This window comes from Salmo salar, chromosome 15 (assembly GCF_965601325.2).
Source record: "Salmo salar chromosome 15, fSalSal1, whole genome shotgun sequence".
In the NCBI taxonomy this organism is placed as follows: domain Eukaryota; kingdom Metazoa; phylum Chordata; class Actinopteri; order Salmoniformes; family Salmonidae; genus Salmo; species Salmo salar.
In genome coordinates, this window is record NC_138305.1 from 106,580,759 (window position 1) to 106,597,500 (window position 16,742).

Below are 16,742 nucleotides of genomic sequence, written 5' to 3' on the forward strand. Positions count from 1 at the left end.
GCTGTCCCTTATTTGATTGATATGTTTATGACATGCAAGATAACCTGGATCCAGACCAGCCCTCTGGGAGTCACTCTCACTCCGGCCGCTACCCAGACCATGAGGACCAGGACAACCAGCCCCAGCACTCCCACGCGTCCCAGTACATGGAGTGTAGTGGTGGCGATGCGGACGGACCTGATCAGGTATGTTGAAGTTTTTAGCTTGGCCTTTTTAAATCAATAATTTTGTTATTTTATGCATCCTTTTTATGTTCTGTTCTTTATGCTTGTTTTATCTTCATCACCTTTATGGCTTTTCTGTATTTGTTTTGGGGGGGGTGGGATCTTTCATTCCATTGTTTTATGGTGGAGTGTGTTGTGATTTTTAAATGCATTTTAAATAAAGTTAGATTTTTGTTTTAACCAGACTGGAGAGTCCTCCTCCTCGTATGTAGACGATGAGGAACCCGACCAGACACGTTCCTCCCGCTCCCTCGTCCGGTCCCGTTTCCCTGAGTACGGTATAGTCGACAACTCTGGCCAGGACCTCAGGGGGTACGTGGAGTGTAGTGGTAGCGGTGCCACCGACTCCAACCCCTCGTCCCCTGCCCGTCTACGACACACCCACTATATGGTGGACTGCAGCGCGGGGACGGGGGCGTACCTGGAGTGTGCCGGGGACGAGGAAGAGGATTCGATGCAGCACCACTCTCGGAGCTACATCGACAGCAGCAGCAGTGCTAACCATTCCCAGAATCACCAAACTCTGTCTAACCACTCTCAGAGTCACCAAACCCTGCGGCAGTATGTGGAGTCTGGGGCTGCGGTTGCAGATTCAGAGCAGCCTGGTTGTTCCAACTCTCACTCTCAGAGTCACCAAACCCTACGGCAGTATATGGAGTCTGGGGCTGCAGATTCGGAACAGCCACGATGTTACCAATACCAGGCTGAGGAAGGGCAAGGAGAGGACCCAGACCAGAACCCAGATCAGAACCAGGACCCAGATCAGCCACAGCACTCTGACCAGCAGCAGCCTCAGCACTCCCACTACATGGAGACCACCAGCAGCAGCACTGGCCCAGAAGGTGAGGGTTCCACCACAGACCACCACCACCCCCAGGCAGACACCGCAGACTCAGGCTCAGCAGATCATCCAGAGGTTATGGAGTGTTCTGAGAGCCAGCCTGGCCCTTACATCAGTAGCAGTGGGACCTACTCCTACCACCCGGAGCCTGAGATGGAAGAGGCCCCTGAACCTCCATGGTCCCACAGTTTGGAGAGGCCTTCCAGGGGAGAGGAGGAGGAGGGCGGCGTGGTGGGGGGGTCTGGGGCTCCAGTCGTGGAGGAGGGGGCTGGGAGCGGACCAGGGGTCACCGTCCCCCACACCATGGCTGAACTGGAGGAGATGATGGAGGTGGTGATCGTTCAGCAGTTCAAGTGCAAGATGTGTCCCTACAAGAGCGTCTCCAAAGACACCCTCATCAACCACATGAGAGACAGGCACTTCAAACCCACAGGTACAGTAGCCCCATCCCACCTAGAGAGAGTTGAGAGAGGCACTTCAAACCCACAGGTACAGTAGCCCCATCCCACCTAGAGAGAGCTGAGAGATAGGCACTTCAAACCCACAGGTACAGTAGCCCCATCCCACCTAGAGAGAGCTGAGAGACAGGCACTTCAAACCCACAGGTACAGTAGCCCCATCCCACCTAGAGGGAAGAAAGACATAAACATATGATCGAACAAACTGTATTCATCATCCAAAAGGGGGAAATTATATTTGGACATAGTCTAGAGGCACAGGTTTATTTGTTGTTATTGAACCTTTTTATTTAACTAAGCAAGTCAGTTAAGAATACATTCTTATTTACAATGACGGCCAAGCCCTAACCTGGACGACGCTGGGCCAATTGTGCGCCGCCCGATGGTGAGGTGAAGACAGAATCTGAATGAATTCGAATCAAACTTTATTGATCCTCAGCCTAATTAATTAGAATGAACCTTTTATTTATCCCCAACTGAATTAATTGAAATTAAACGTTATTGATCCCCCAGGGAGAAAAATATAGACTAATTACAACCCTTTATCATTTATTGAACAAGCGCTCTGCCAAAGAGGAAGTTTGATTTGATTATCTGATTGATGGTGTTTGTGTAACTTCCAGGTGGCCCCCCTCCTAAGAAGCGTGGTCGTGGTCGGCCCAGGCGTAGTGATACATTGGCCCGTCAGCCGGCTGAGGTGAAACCAGAGCCCCAGCCTGAGGAGCCAGAGGACGATGACATCGTAGACGCTGGGGCCATCGATGACCCTGAAGGTACAGTCCGTGGAGATCCCTGTCATTTTAGATCAATTATTGTACTTTACAGAAATGCATTGTCACTGGGCAAAAGCAGATAGTCACTCACTCACTCACTCACTCACTCACTCACTCACTCACTCACTGATCCACTCATCACTTTCTCATCATGGCTGTTGCTGTGACCATATTACTGCCACACCGGCAGTCATGAGTCATGCCTGCAGTAAAATTCCACGTGACTGTTGAGTCACGGTAGTATTCTCTTATGCACTCTGGACAGGTAAAAGTTTGGACACACCTACTCAAGGGTTTTACTTAATTTTTTTACTATTTTCAACATTGTAGAATAATAGTGAAGACATCAAAACTATGAAATAACACATATGGAATCTTGTAGTAACCAAAAGAGTGTTAAAAAATATATTTGAGATTCTTCAAAGTAGCCACCCTTAGCCTTGATGACACTCTTGGCATTCTCTCAACCAACTTCATGAGGTGATTCAAGATATCTTTGGTACATTGGTCTAGCCTAAATTTAAACAAATTCAGAGTTAGCCTACAATTATAATTCATCTGTATTTGATTTTGAATAGCCTAGTAATAGGGTATTCTTTTAAATACTTTCTTAATTAATAGGCTGACACATTACCTTTAGCTACAGAATACAGTATCTCACCACTGTGCTCCCGAGTGGCACAGCGGTCTAAACTGCATCTCAGTGCTAGAGGCGTCACTACACACCCTGGTTCAATTCCAGGCTCTATCACAACTGGCTGTGATTTGGGAGTCCCATATGGCGGCGCACAATTGGCCCAGTGTCGTCCGGGTTTGGCCGGGGTAGGCCGTCATTGTAAAATAAGAATTTGTTCTTAACTGACTTGCCTAGTTAAATAGTACTGGGTAGCAGCAGGAACAGGGTTGGAGAGACCATGGCATGCAGAGTACTGGGTAGCAGCAGGAACAGGTTGGAGAGACCATGGCATGCAGAGTACTGGATAGCAGCAGGAACAGGGTTGGAGAGACCATGGCATGCAGAGTACTGGATAGCAGCAGGAACAGGGTTGGAGAGACCATGGCATGCAGAGTACTGGATAGCAGCAGGAACAGGGTTGGAGAGACCATGGCATGCAGAGTACTGATAGCAGCAGGAACAGGTTAGAGAGACCATGGCATGCAGAGTACTGGATAGCAGCAGGAACATTCCATGCAGAGTTTGGGCGGAATATCACCTGTTGTGCTGCAAAATTACCAGAGTAGCCTTCCTGACATGAGTGGAAAAACGTTCTGGCGGAGAAGTGGCTCCAATTCCAGTGCATGCAGATGACATGTATTTTTGCCCCTGTTCCTTCCCATCTGATAATGGGCCATTCTAAATCAAAACTCATTTTACATATTAGTAAAGACCAGATTAAATTGAGAATAGTCTGATGGGTGAAAATATGATCACTTGATGAGAGAACAGCTGTGCAGCCTGAGGGAAGGAACAGGGAACAAGCTTTTTTTGAGACTTTCTCAAATCATCGACAGTCTATAGTTCCATCATGCAGCCCATATATGTGTTGATTTCTGAGACATTCTAAGGTTTGTATCATTCACAACTAAAGTTGTCAAATAACTCTAAATCTATCTTATAGGACCTGTTTCAAATGATGACTTTAATGCTCAACGTAGCCACTTCATATGCTCGCTCACTCCGGAATGGGAAAAAATATCCTTTCCATTTTATTAAGCTAAGTTCAATAAATGTTTTCTTTATTATATAATAAAGCATATCTAGTCTTCTAATTGAACAAGTCTACAGTCCATATCATGGGGCATAGACAGATAACATACAGTATCTAGTCTGCTAAATGAACAAGTCTACAGTCTATATTATGGAACATAGACAGATAACATACAGTATCTAGTCTGCTAAATGAACAAGTCTACAGTCTATATCATGGAACATAGACAGATAACATACAGTATCTAGTCTGCTAAATGAACAAGTCTACAGTCTATATCATGGAACATAGACAGATAACATACAGTATCTAGTCTGCTAAATGAACAAGTCTATATCATAGCCAGATAACATACAGTATCTAGTCTGCTAAATGAACAAGTCTACAGCCTATAACATGGAACATAGACATAACATACAGTATCTAGTCTGATAAATGAACAAGTCTACAGTCTATATCATGGAACATAGACAGATAACATACAGTAGGCCAACTCATATTCTGTTCTCCTGAAGAAAAAAAAGATTCATATCATGTTTCTTTAGACCTGCCTAAAATAAATAATGGATTTATTGTGATGGTGTATTTTTGATTTATTATACTTTTTTAAATGTAGATGTTCCAAAGGTGCACATCAGCGGCTTGTAGCCAATGCATGGAGGCCTGAAGATGCTAAATGTGTTTATGCTAGTTAGCTGTCTTTTCCATGACGATAACCGTCTGGGGGAAAAAATTCTAATGACCGCCACAGCCCCATATCCAACCCTCTCAGATCTGTGCCTAGGGGCTAGCAGTCGACTTGGGATTCACACACTCACTCTCCCCCCCCCCCCCAGAGGACAGTGACTATAACCCAGCAGATGAGGACTGTAGGGGTAGACAGCCTGCTCTCCTGAGACAACCTGCCCCCCCTCCCTGCTCCTCCTCCTCCTCCACAGACCGCCCCAGACGCAGGGTGGGACGACCCAGGAAGTTCACCTACACAGAGGGCAGCTACAACGGCAAGGGTGGGTATCATATACTGCACAAATACTCACGCCATGCACCACCTCTGATTTTTCGGAATAATCTGTCCATTGTAATATGAAGGCTTTCTAGCTGAAAAGCTGGTAGGAAACCAACTGCAGGAAGAGAATGCCGTTTGTCTTATTATCTTATTCAATAGGTTTGCTATCAGGACATGAACTTCTTGTTTTGGATGTATGCAGAAGCAGTAGCAGACGGGACGTCAAAGCCTAAGGGGAGTGTGGATCCTCAAGGCTCGGAGGAGGCCAGTTCCTCAGGCCTGGGAAACGGCCCAGGTCCCTTGGCCAATGGAAACACAGCGGAAGCCGGCATCAGCCAATCGGACTCTGAGAACAAAGACCCGTCGTCCAATGGGAGGCCAGAAGAGCTTTTCCCAAGGAAACGGGGTCGACCCTCCAAGCGGTTCATCAGGAAGAAATACAAGAAGTACATGAACCGCAAGTAAGACTCAGTTTCGTATTATTACTGACACCTGGGTTCTTTAAACAGCTGTATACCCTTGTTGAAGTATTGGGAGGGCCCCAAATTAGAAGTGTGCTGTCAAAAATATTTTGATTTTCAAATGGTCCTTTCCAGCAGATGTGATGAATGTGTAACCAGGCCATGCAGTGCAGGTAGCTCAGCATTGCTCTGTAGTGTGAAAAAGGTATATAATTCTGTATAAATGATTTATCTTCAGAAAGAGCTCTCACAGCCAAACCTTGACTACCTCATCCCCTGCATCCTCTAGATGGTATTATACGTCTGTCAGTCTTCTCTGCGTCGTCCAGAGATGTAAAATACTGTATGAGCTATGAAGCTTTCAGGGACCTTTTCCCTGTCTGTTCTGTTAGGTATTGTAAGTCTCTGAAGCCGCTCCTGAGGCCTCACAGCTGTTGGATCTGCGGCTCTCGCTTCCTGTCCCAGGAGGACCTGAGGTTCCACGTTGACTCTCACCAAGGAAACGACCCAGAGTGCTTCAAATGCCTGCAGTGTAACTACCGCTGCAAAAGATGGTCCTCCCTCAAGGTGAGTGGGCCGGGGCATACAGTCCAGTCAGCCAGTCAGACGGTCAGTCAATTGTACAGTACCTAGTGAAAGTCTACACACCCCTTGTACAGTTGTCATATTTTGCTGCCATAAAATGTTCTAATACCCGTTGCGCGTGTTTCTTGGCCCAGACAAGTCTTCTTCTTATAAAAAGGGATTCAATAGTTTTTTTTTTTATACCCTACAGATCTACACAACCTGGTCTTTCAAAGTGAAAGAAAAAATACACTGCTCAAAAAAATAAAGGGAACACTAAAATAACACATCCTAGATCTGAATGAATGAAATAATCTTATTAAATACTTTTTTCTTTACATAGTTGAATGTGCTGACAACAAAATCACACAAAAATAATCAATGGAAATCCAATTTATCAACACCTGGAGGTCTGGATTTGGAGTCACACTCAAAATGAAAGTGGAAAACCACACTACAGGCTGATCCAACTTTGATGTAATGTCCTTAAAACAAGTCAAAATGAGGCTCAGTAGTGTGTGTAGCCTCCACGTGCCTGTATGACCTCCCTACAACGCCTGGGCATGCTCCTGATGAGGTGGCGGATGGTCTCCTGAGGGATCTCCTCCCAGACCTGGACTAAAGCATCCGCCAACTCCTGGACAGTCTGTGGTGCAATGTGGCGTTGGTGGATGGAGCGAGACATGATGTCCCAGATGTGCTCAATTGGATTCAGGTCTGGGGAACGGGCGGGCCAGTCCATAGCATCAATGCCTTCCTCTTGCAGGAACTGCTGACACACTCCAGCCACATGAGGTCTAGCATTGTCTTGCATTAGGAGGAACCCAGGGCCAACCGCACCAGCATATGGTCTCACAAGGGGTCTGAGGATCTCATCTCGGTACCTAATGGCAGTCAGGCTACCTCTGGCGATCACATGGAGGGCTGTGCGGCCCCCCAAAGAAATGCCACCCCACACCATGACTGACCCACTGCCAAACCGGTCATGCTGGAGGATGTTGCAGGCAGCAGAACGTTCTCCACGGCGTCTCCAGACTCTGTCACGTCTGTCACATGTGCTCAGTGTGAACCTGCTTTCATCTGTGAAGAGCACAGGGTGCCAGTGGCGAATTTGCCAATCTTGGTGTTCTCTGGCAAATGCCAAACGTCCTGCACGGTGTTGGGCTGTAAGCACAACCCCCACCTGTGGACGTCGGGCCATACCACCCTCATGGAGTCTGTTTCTGACCGTTTGAGCAGACACATGCACATTTGTGGCCTGCTGGAGGTCATTTTGCAGGGCTCTGGCAGTGCTCCTCCTGCTCCTCCTTGCACAAAGGCGGAGGTAGCGGTCCTGCTGCTGGGTTGTTGCCCTCCTACGGCCTCCTCCACGTCTCCTGGTGTACTGGCCTGTCTCCTGGTAGCGCCTCCATGCTCTGGACACTACGCTGACAGACACAGCAAACCTTCTTGCCACAGCTCGCATTGATGTGCCATCCTGGATGAGCTGCACTACCTGAGCCACTTGTGTGGGTTGTAGACTCCGTCTCATGCTACCACTAGAGTGAAAGCACCGCCAGCATTCAAAAGTGACCAAAACATCAGCCAGGAAGCATAGGAACTGAGAAGTGGTCTGTGGTTACCACCTGCAGAACCACTCCTTTATTGGGGGTGTCTTGCTAATTGCCTATAATTTCCACCTGTTGTCTATTCCATTTGCACAACAGCATGTGAAATTTATTGTCAATCAGTGTTGCTTCCTAAGTGGACAGTTTCATTTCACAGAAGTGTGATTGACTTGGAGTTACATTGTGTTGTTTAAGTGTTCCCTTTATTTTTTTGAGCAGTATATATATTTCAATTATAATTTTTTTAAGCAATTTTTTTTTTAGAAGCACCTCTGGCAACAAATTCTGCTGTAAGTCATTTTGAATAAGATTCTACCAACTCTGCACAACTCTTAGGGAAACCTATATTCATTGTTTTTGTCAAACTCGCTCAAGCTCAGTGCATTTGTTTGGGAATCATTGATGGACAACAATATTCAAACCTTGTTTATGATTTTCAAGCAGATTTAAGTCAGGACTGATACTGGACCATTCAGGAACACTCCACACCTCTTGGAAAGCCATTCTGGTGTGTCTTTGGCATTAAAATGTGTAGAATTGTCCCACTGAGAAATAAAACTCTATCCCAGGGTTCGGTTTTCAAAAGACTGAGGCATGTTTTCCTCTAACTTTTTACCTGGGCTTTGCTCCTTTTCATATTTATTTTCATCCTGATAAACTCCCCAGAACCTGTCGGTAACAAACATACCCATAACATGATGCTGCCACCACATTACATGGAAATACAGAGGGTTTCACTCTGTGATGCGTTGGATTGGATTTATTTTAAGCCGAAAAGTACATTTATTTGCCATGTTGTCTTGCAATATTGCTGCAAACATAATTAGATTTTTTTTTCAATTTTATTCATGCTTCCTTCTTTTCACGGGAACTTGGTACTTCCTGTCCTGTACTTCCTGTATATATCCATCTTAGTTTTACTCGTTACTGCTATTCCTCGTATCACTATTACATAGATACAAACATGTTATTTAAAAAAATATATATATCTTAATTGTGCAGTGTTGGAAAAGGACCCGTAAGTAACTATTCACTGTTAGTCTACACCTGTTGTTTACGAAGTATTTGAAAAATATTTGATTAGATTCTATGTGGAGTGAATGCAATGTTGTTGATCCCTTTTGTATTTTCAAGTATTGTGGTGGCATCGACATGTCCAAAGCGGTTAATCATGAAATGCTTACTTTCTAAATTGCATTATTACGTTTTTCATGATTATACATATAATTGTTTATATAATTATGTTAGAGAACATTGTGTTTGTGCAAACGGCTGTGCATCTATCAGTGCCAAGATATCCTGTGGCGTCCCACAGGGTTGGATGATTGGACCTTTTGTTATTCCTAATTCATATCAATGACCTTGCTGCTGTGTCTTCTACCATACCTCCCATTCTCTTTGCTGATGAAAACCAATTTAATTTTATCACATAATAATTTTGATTCACTAATTAATGAAGCCGACACAGGCATGGCCAAATGTTCTGAATGGTTCCAGATAAACAAATGATCTTTTAAATGTAAAAAAAATCCAACTTTATTGTATTCACTAGTAAGAAAAATAAATATTGTATACAAAAATTAAAAAAGCCAGAATCTTAATTGGTGGGAATGAAATGGAACAAGTCACATCCACTAGATTCCTCTGAGTTCTTAGTGATGAAAAGTTATCCTGGAAAGATCATATTCAATTTGTCTGCAGCAAAGTGAGGAAATCTGTTTGTATCATCTGAAAGATTAGTGGTGTGGTTCATCAGGCTTGCTTTTTAAGTCTATAGTAGTGCTTCATTTACCCATCTCGCATTTACGGTAATATTGTCTGGGCCAGAACATATGCATTCTACTCATCATACAAAATACATTTGTAAGACTAGCCACCTCCTCTAATTATCTGGCTCCATCTGCACCTTTTTGTTTAAGAAACTCAATATCTTGTCTATTTACGACATTCATGTACGCCAATTATGCACTTTCATCTGCAAATACTCATACCTCCCAGACAGTTTACCTAAACCCTTCAATGGATTCTTCCAGGTTGATTCTGAAATCCATTTATACAACACTGCGATAACCTTCACCCTCCCCACTGCCGCACCTCACATAGTCAATTCTCTATCAGATACAGAGGAACCATATTCTGGAGTTCTTATCTTCACATTGCCAAAACATCATCATCCCTCAAAAACTTCAAGCAACGACTGGGGGTCAGCCTGATGTACCAAACTACTACGTAATCTCCTCCATGAAGAACGGGGGTCAGCCTGATGTACCAGACTACTACGTAATCTCCTCCATGAAGAACGGGGGTCAGCCTGATGTACCAGACTACTCAGTAATCTCCTCCATGAAGACTGGGGGTCAGCCTGATGTACCAGACTACTCAGTAATCTCCTCCATGAAGAACGGGGGTCAGCCTGATGTACCAGACTACTCAGTAATCTCCTCCATGAAGACTGGGGGTCAGCCTGATGTACCAGACTACTCAGTAATCTCCTCCATGAAGAACGGGGGTCAGCCTGATGTACCAGACTACTCAGTAATCTCCTCCATGAAGACTGGGGGTCAGCCTGATGTACCAGACTACTCAGTAATCTCCTCCATGAAGAATGGGGGTCAACCTGATGACCCAAACTACTCAGTAATCTCTTACTCTCACACTCACATGCGCGCACACGCACACACATTTAAACAAAACAAATGTTTTTTTTTTTTTGTGATTACTGATCAACTCATTTATATATTTTACAATACGTAGGTTTTCTCATCTGTTTTAACAAACCTGTTTTATTTTTGTACCTATGTATTGTATATAGTTTTGTGGTGTAGTTTTCATATAAGCCCTTGGGCTTCTAACCTGCACACTTTTTTGGTTTATTTTCATTAGTTTTTTTATCTGTATTGTTGTCTATCACTTGTTTTCTTTGGTGCAAATAAATACATGTTATGGGTGTGCTTGTCACCGGCAGGGATTGGGGAGTTTGTCAGCATCAAAATAAATATGAAAGGAGCAAAGTCCATGGAAAGAGTTATACCAAAACCTAACTTTTTTTGTGTGGGACAATTACACAAATGCTAATGACAAAGACACAGCAGAATGTATTTCCAGGAGGTGTGGAGTGTCCCAGAGGGATACAGTCTGTCCTTACTTTAAATCCGTTTGAAAATCAGACACAGTTTGAATATTGCTGTCCATGAATGATTTGAAAAAAGAAATGGCTGCCAAACGTGCTACCACCAACTATTACCTCTGGGGTGTGAAGACATATGCCAGGGATTATCAACTACATTCAGCCACAGGTCTGGGGGTGGTAATCCCTTAGATTATATTTTCTGTGCAAGGAGCGTGTAGACTTTCACTAGGCTCTGTACGGCTGACTCACTGACTGACTGGATTACTGACTGACTGACTGGATTACTGACTGACTGACTGGATTACTGACTGACTGACTGACTGACTGACTGACTGGATTACTGACTGACTGACTGACTGACTGGATTACTGACTGAATAAATGACTGACTGACTGGATGGCTGACTGACTGCCTGACTGGATTACTGACTGCCTGACTGGATTACTGACTGGGTTACTGACTGACTGGGTTACTGACTGGGTTACTGACTGACTGATTTACTGAATAACTGACTGACTGACTGGATTACTGACTGGGTTACTGACTGACTGACTGGATTACTGACTGACAGGATTACTGACTGACAGGATTACTGACTGACTGGATTACTGACTGACTGAATAAATGACTGACTGACTGGATGGCTGACTGACTGACTGACTGTACACAGCCCTCATTACAGCAGCAGGTCATTAGTCTTTATTGCAAAATAATGACTTTGATTGTTTCTTCAGTTGTTCTCTTGTATCTCAGGCCTCGTCTGTTCACTGTACTTTCTGTAATAACCACAGTGGAATGGTAAGAGCCTGTTGTCTCTGCTGTGTTAAACAGGAACACATGTTCAACCACCAGGGGAACAAGCCCTTTAAGTGTGAGGAGTGTGACTACAGCAGTGTGTATAAGAAGGATGTCATCAGACACTCTGCAATACACAACAAGGACAAGTATGTACACACACACACACACACACACACACAGGATGTGATCAGGGTGCTCCGCAGTACACAACCAGAACCAGTATGTTCTCTCCTGCCACCATGTGGGCCATTCCCCTGTGAGCTCCATACAACTCACCAGACATGCAGTACATTTACTGGTTTTTAGATTTCAGATTGATCGACTTGATCTAAACAAATACAGTTCAATCATTAGATCCCGTAACTTATTTTTCTTCCTTTCACAGGAAAACAAAGTCTGAGTCAGTAAGTATTTTCCCCCTTTTTTAAAAAATCTATGAATATTCAGTTACCGTAGTTAGGCTTTTCTATCCAGATCATCCCTTTTATAAAAGAGCCAACTATATCAGTATCCTATAGGAAGTTTACGTTTAGGCCTTTTTAAGGAAGAAATTATCCAGGTGGGCCAGAAAAGCAATTATTATCCAGTTGTGAAGACGGTAGACTGCTACTATCCAGCCCATGATGTAGTCCTGTAATCTAGCTCACTACGGTAAAACAGACTGTTCCTCATCATGATGTAGTCCTGTAACCTAGCTCACTACGGTAAAACAGACTGTTCCTCATGATGATGTAGTCCTATAACCTAGCTCACTACGGTAAAACAGACTGTTCCTCATGATGATGTAGTCCTATAACCTAGCTCACTACGGTAAAACAGACTGTTCCTCATCAGACAGTCACTGTTCCTCATCATGATGTAGTCCTGTAATCTAGCTCACTACGGTGAGACAGACTGTTCCTCATCATGATATAGTCCTATAACCTAGCTCACTACGGTAAAACAGACTGTTCCTCATCATGATGTAGTCCTATAACCTAGCTCACTACGGTAAAACAGACTGTTCCTCATCATGATGTAGTCCTATAACCTAGCTCACTACGGTAAAACAGACTGTTCCTCATCAGACAGTCACTGTTCCTCATCATGATGTAGTCCTGTAATCTAGCTCACTACGGTGAGACAGACTGCTTCCTCATCATGATGTAGTCCTGTAACTCTAGCTCACTACCGGTGAGACAGACTGTTCCTCATGCATGATGATAGTCCTATAACCTAGCTCACTACGGTAAAACAGACTGTTCCTCATCATGATGTAGTCCTATAACCTAGCTCACTACGGTAAAACAGACTGTTCCTCATCATGATGTAGTCCTATAACCTAGCTCACTACGGTAAAACAGACTGTTCCTCATCAGACAGTCACTGTTCCTCATCATGATGTAGTCCTGTAATCTAGCTCACTACGGTGAGACAGACTGTTCCTCATCATGATATAGTCCTATAACCTAGCTCACTACGGTAAAACAGACTGTTCCTCATCAGACAGTCACTGTTCCTCATCATGATGTAGTCCTATAACCTAGCTCACTATGGTAACAGACACCGACCTACCTGTTCTGCTATTTTGTCATGATTCGTCTAGTTGCTTTAGCGATTTTGCGCTACAGCCCAACTGTCATTTTAGCTGAGTTTTTTTGGGGGAGGTTGACCAATGGGGGCAATAGAATCTTATATCACAATATTTTTGGGGTACATAATCACGATAGGACAAAGGTTAACATTGCCCAACCCTACTAAGGTGTTGTCGTTCCCGTGTCCAGTGTGGTCTGTCTGACTCTCAGCAGGTATCTAAGGTGTTGTCGTTCCCGTGTCAGTGTGGTCTGTCTGACTCTCAGCTGGTATCTAAGGTGTTGTCGTTCCCGTGTCCAGTGTGGTCTGTCTGACTCTCAGCTGGTATCTAAGGTGTTGTCGTTCCCGTGTCCAGTGTGGTCTGTCTGACTCTCAGCAGGTATCTAAGGTGTTGTCGTTCCCGTGTCCAGTGTGGTCTGTCTGACTCTCAGCTGGTATCTAAGGTGTTGTCGTTCCCGTGTCCAGTGTGGTCTGTCTGACTCTCAGCTGGTATCTAAGGTGTTGTCGTTCCCGTGTCCAGTGTGGTCTGTCTGACTCTCAGCTGGTATCTAAGGTGTTGTCGTTCCCGTGTCCAGTGTGGTCTGTCTGACTCTCAGCTGGTATCTAAGGTGTTGTCGTTCCCGTGTCCAGTGTGGTCTGTCTGACTCTCAGCAGGTATCTAAGGTGTTGTCGTTCCCGTGTCCAGTGTGCCACAGAGTCTACCCCATGCAGAAGAGACTCACTCAGCACATGAAGACACACAGTACCGAGAAACCACACATGTGTGACAAGGTAACAACACTGAGACACACATACGCACGCTCACACACACGCACGTACAAGAAAGTAAATTAAATTAATTCATCTTAATTATTAATTGCCAATCAACTTTGTTTTTAAATGTGAATGAGGAGACCTGTGTATTATTGAATGGTTAATCACTGTCACTATTAACCATTCCAATAATCCACTCAAATCAATCAATGTTTTTCTAGTTACAATCTCAGGTTTTCTTTTAAAATCTTTATAAATCTCTGTATGTGCTTTGACTTCAGTGTGGGAAGTCCTTCAAGAAGAGATATACGTTCAAGATGCATCTCCTCACACACATCCAGAGTGTTGACAACAGCAGGTCAGTACAGGATGTTGTGCCGTTTTCATCGTGCCCCTTAGCGGAAAATAGCCTCTTAGCGGAACATAAACCTAGTCAGTCCTGTGAGGCCAAGGAGGTGTTCAGTACACACTGGAGTAAAAACAATTTGCACAGTGAAAGAAAAATCAGCTAGTACTTCAAATTCACCCTGTTTCAAAACCTTTTCTCCTACCATACACGACCCACTCAACATGTTTAGATTCAAGACATGCGATCTAATGCGGGTTTCTATTCCAGGTTCAAGTGTGAGTTCTGTGACTATGACTGTGACAACAAGAAGCTCTTGCTCAACCACCAGCTGTCCCATACCAACGACCGGCCCTTTAAATGTGACTACTGTAAATACTCCACCTCTAAAGAGGACTTCCTGGTCTCACACCTGGCCATCAAACACACCGGTGAGTCACCAATGATTTGATGACAGTTGGAACAGTAGCTAGCCTAGAGGCTAGCGAGACGGAGTAGTGGCCAAAAGGTTGCCGGTTCAAACCACGGGCCTAGCGTACACAGTGGGAACTGAACTGTTGGTCTCTGATCTCCTGTCATTGTACCCTTGATTATGGCACTCAACCCCTTAATTGCTCTCCATCCAGGGGCGCTGCACTGAGACTGACCCTGTGCCTCTCAGTGGCTAATGCGTGTTTCCGCGTGTGAATGTTTCTTCCTCCCAGGAGAGAAACCGTTCTCCTGTGAGATGTGCCACTTCATGACGAAACACCGTAAGAACCTGCGTCTGCACGTCCAGTGTCGCCACCCGGAGGCGTTTGAGGAGTGGAGCGCTACGCACCCTGAGGAGCCCGTCAGACGGAGGAGGAGACCCTTCTTCACCCAACAACAGATAGAGGAACTCAAACAGCAACACGACGACACACCGGGCCTACAGAACACTATAGTACGTCTGGAGAGCCTGGTCTCAGATCTGTTAAGGTTGATTAGATGCATAGCCTGATCTCAGATCTGTTAGGGTTGATTAGATGCATAGCCTGATCCCAGATCTGTTAGGGTTGATTAGATGCATAGCCTGGTCTCAGATCTGTTAGGGTTGATTAGATACATAGCCTGGTCCCAGATCTGTTAGGGTTGATTAGATGCATAGCCTGATCCCAGATCTGTTAGGGTTGATTAGCCAACTCCTATGATCTCTGGCATGACAGATCTGTTGCATGACAATGACCATAGCAGTTGGAAAGACATCATAAACTGATCTGTAAACATGCTTGATGAGCTATTCTTGCATTTCTATGCGTTGGAATTAGAAAAGCTGCAGGTTCTGAATTAGAAAAGCTGCAGGTTCTGAATTAGAAAAGCTGCAGGTTCTGAATTAGAAAAGCTGCAGGTTCTGAATTAGAAAAGCTGCAGGTTCTGAATTAGAAAAGCTGCAGGTTCTGAATTAGAAAAGCTGCAGGTTCTGAATTAGAAAAGCTGCAGGCCTGTGACTCTGTTTTTTTCCCTGTGTTAGCTGGCGGTGGATCCTGATACACTACAAGCCATGCAGACAATGCAGAACGCCTCAGTCTCCCAAGATGCAATGGGAAACACCACCATCATCTACGAACAGGGTCAGTGATTCCTGCCATACAAAGGACAGACAAAAATTACATGGATGAAAAAACACATGCCTTTTTATGGCTCAATATAAATGTATTGTCTCAACAGGAAATTGGTCAGTTGATCTCCACCAAACACAATAAGAACATTTGAATGTACTGTATATTATATTGAGTGTAAGGCATGAGACTGAACCATGACTGAGACTGTCTCTCTCCATCTCCACAGCTGGAAACTCAGACCTGTCAGCCCAAAATGCTCTGGATCTGCTGTTGAATATGAGCAACGCCAGAGAGCTGGTGGGAAACTCACTGCAGGTACTGCCCAAAGCTTTGGTTTTACATCCTGACAAGGTTCTATCCTGCCCTCTATCTGACAATCCATGGTTAGTTCATCTATCCATGGTTAGTTGACCGATCCACCTGAGGAGCAGTAGACATGCTATGGTCTGCATGAATAGGAATACATCTCGTTTCTGTCTATGAGCAGCCTTTCTGTCTGTCACCTCAGGTACAGGTGTTGAAGTCGTCTGACTCCAGCGTTCTAGAAGCAGGCTCCTGGACGGGCGTTACCTCGGCGACGGGGGGAGGGCAAAAAGTTGTGACCTTTCACGTGTCTGAGACCGGCGAGACCCTGGTGCAGGAGGTACATGTATGACATGTATTATTATGATATGTTATTATATACTCTTATTATGATGTATTGTTGTATACTGTTATTATGGTATATTGTTGTATACTATTATTGTGATGTATTGTTGTATACTGTTATTATGGTATATTGTTGTATACTAATATTATGGTATATTATTGTGATATATTGTTGTATACTATTATTTTGATATATTGTTGGATACTGTTATTATGGTATATTGTTGGATACTATTATGATATTATTGTATACTATTATTATATATTGT

General features: G+C 44.3%; 1 protein-coding gene across 4 annotated transcripts in view; it reads left to right on the plus strand.

Annotated features, from left to right (window-relative positions):
- Positions 1-16,742, plus strand: part of znf335 (zinc finger protein 335) — a 35,628-nt gene that overhangs the window by 5,252 nt on the left and 13,634 nt on the right. For 2 of the 4 annotated variants that reach the window (XM_045696445.2, XM_082962246.1), the window contains exons 7-21: positions 40-185; positions 409-1,498; positions 2,147-2,296; positions 4,842-5,012; positions 5,214-5,472; positions 5,865-6,039; positions 11,605-11,717; positions 11,957-11,975; positions 13,774-13,914; positions 14,178-14,254; positions 14,513-14,673; positions 14,947-15,167; positions 15,735-15,834; positions 16,052-16,140; positions 16,334-16,468. In XM_045696445.2, the coding sequence (XP_045552401.2) occupies positions 40-185; positions 409-1,498; positions 2,147-2,296; positions 4,842-5,012; positions 5,214-5,472; positions 5,865-6,039; positions 11,605-11,717; positions 11,957-11,975; positions 13,774-13,914; positions 14,178-14,254; positions 14,513-14,673; positions 14,947-15,167; positions 15,735-15,834; positions 16,052-16,140; positions 16,334-16,468 (3,047 nt within the window). The remainder of the gene's footprint in view (positions 1-39; positions 186-408; positions 1,499-2,146; positions 2,297-4,841; positions 5,013-5,213; positions 5,473-5,864; positions 6,040-11,604; positions 11,718-11,956; positions 11,976-13,773; positions 13,915-14,177; positions 14,255-14,512; positions 14,674-14,946; positions 15,168-15,734; positions 15,835-16,051; positions 16,141-16,333; positions 16,469-16,742) is intronic. The other 2 variants (XM_082962247.1, XM_082962248.1) reach the window with 2 other exon arrangements.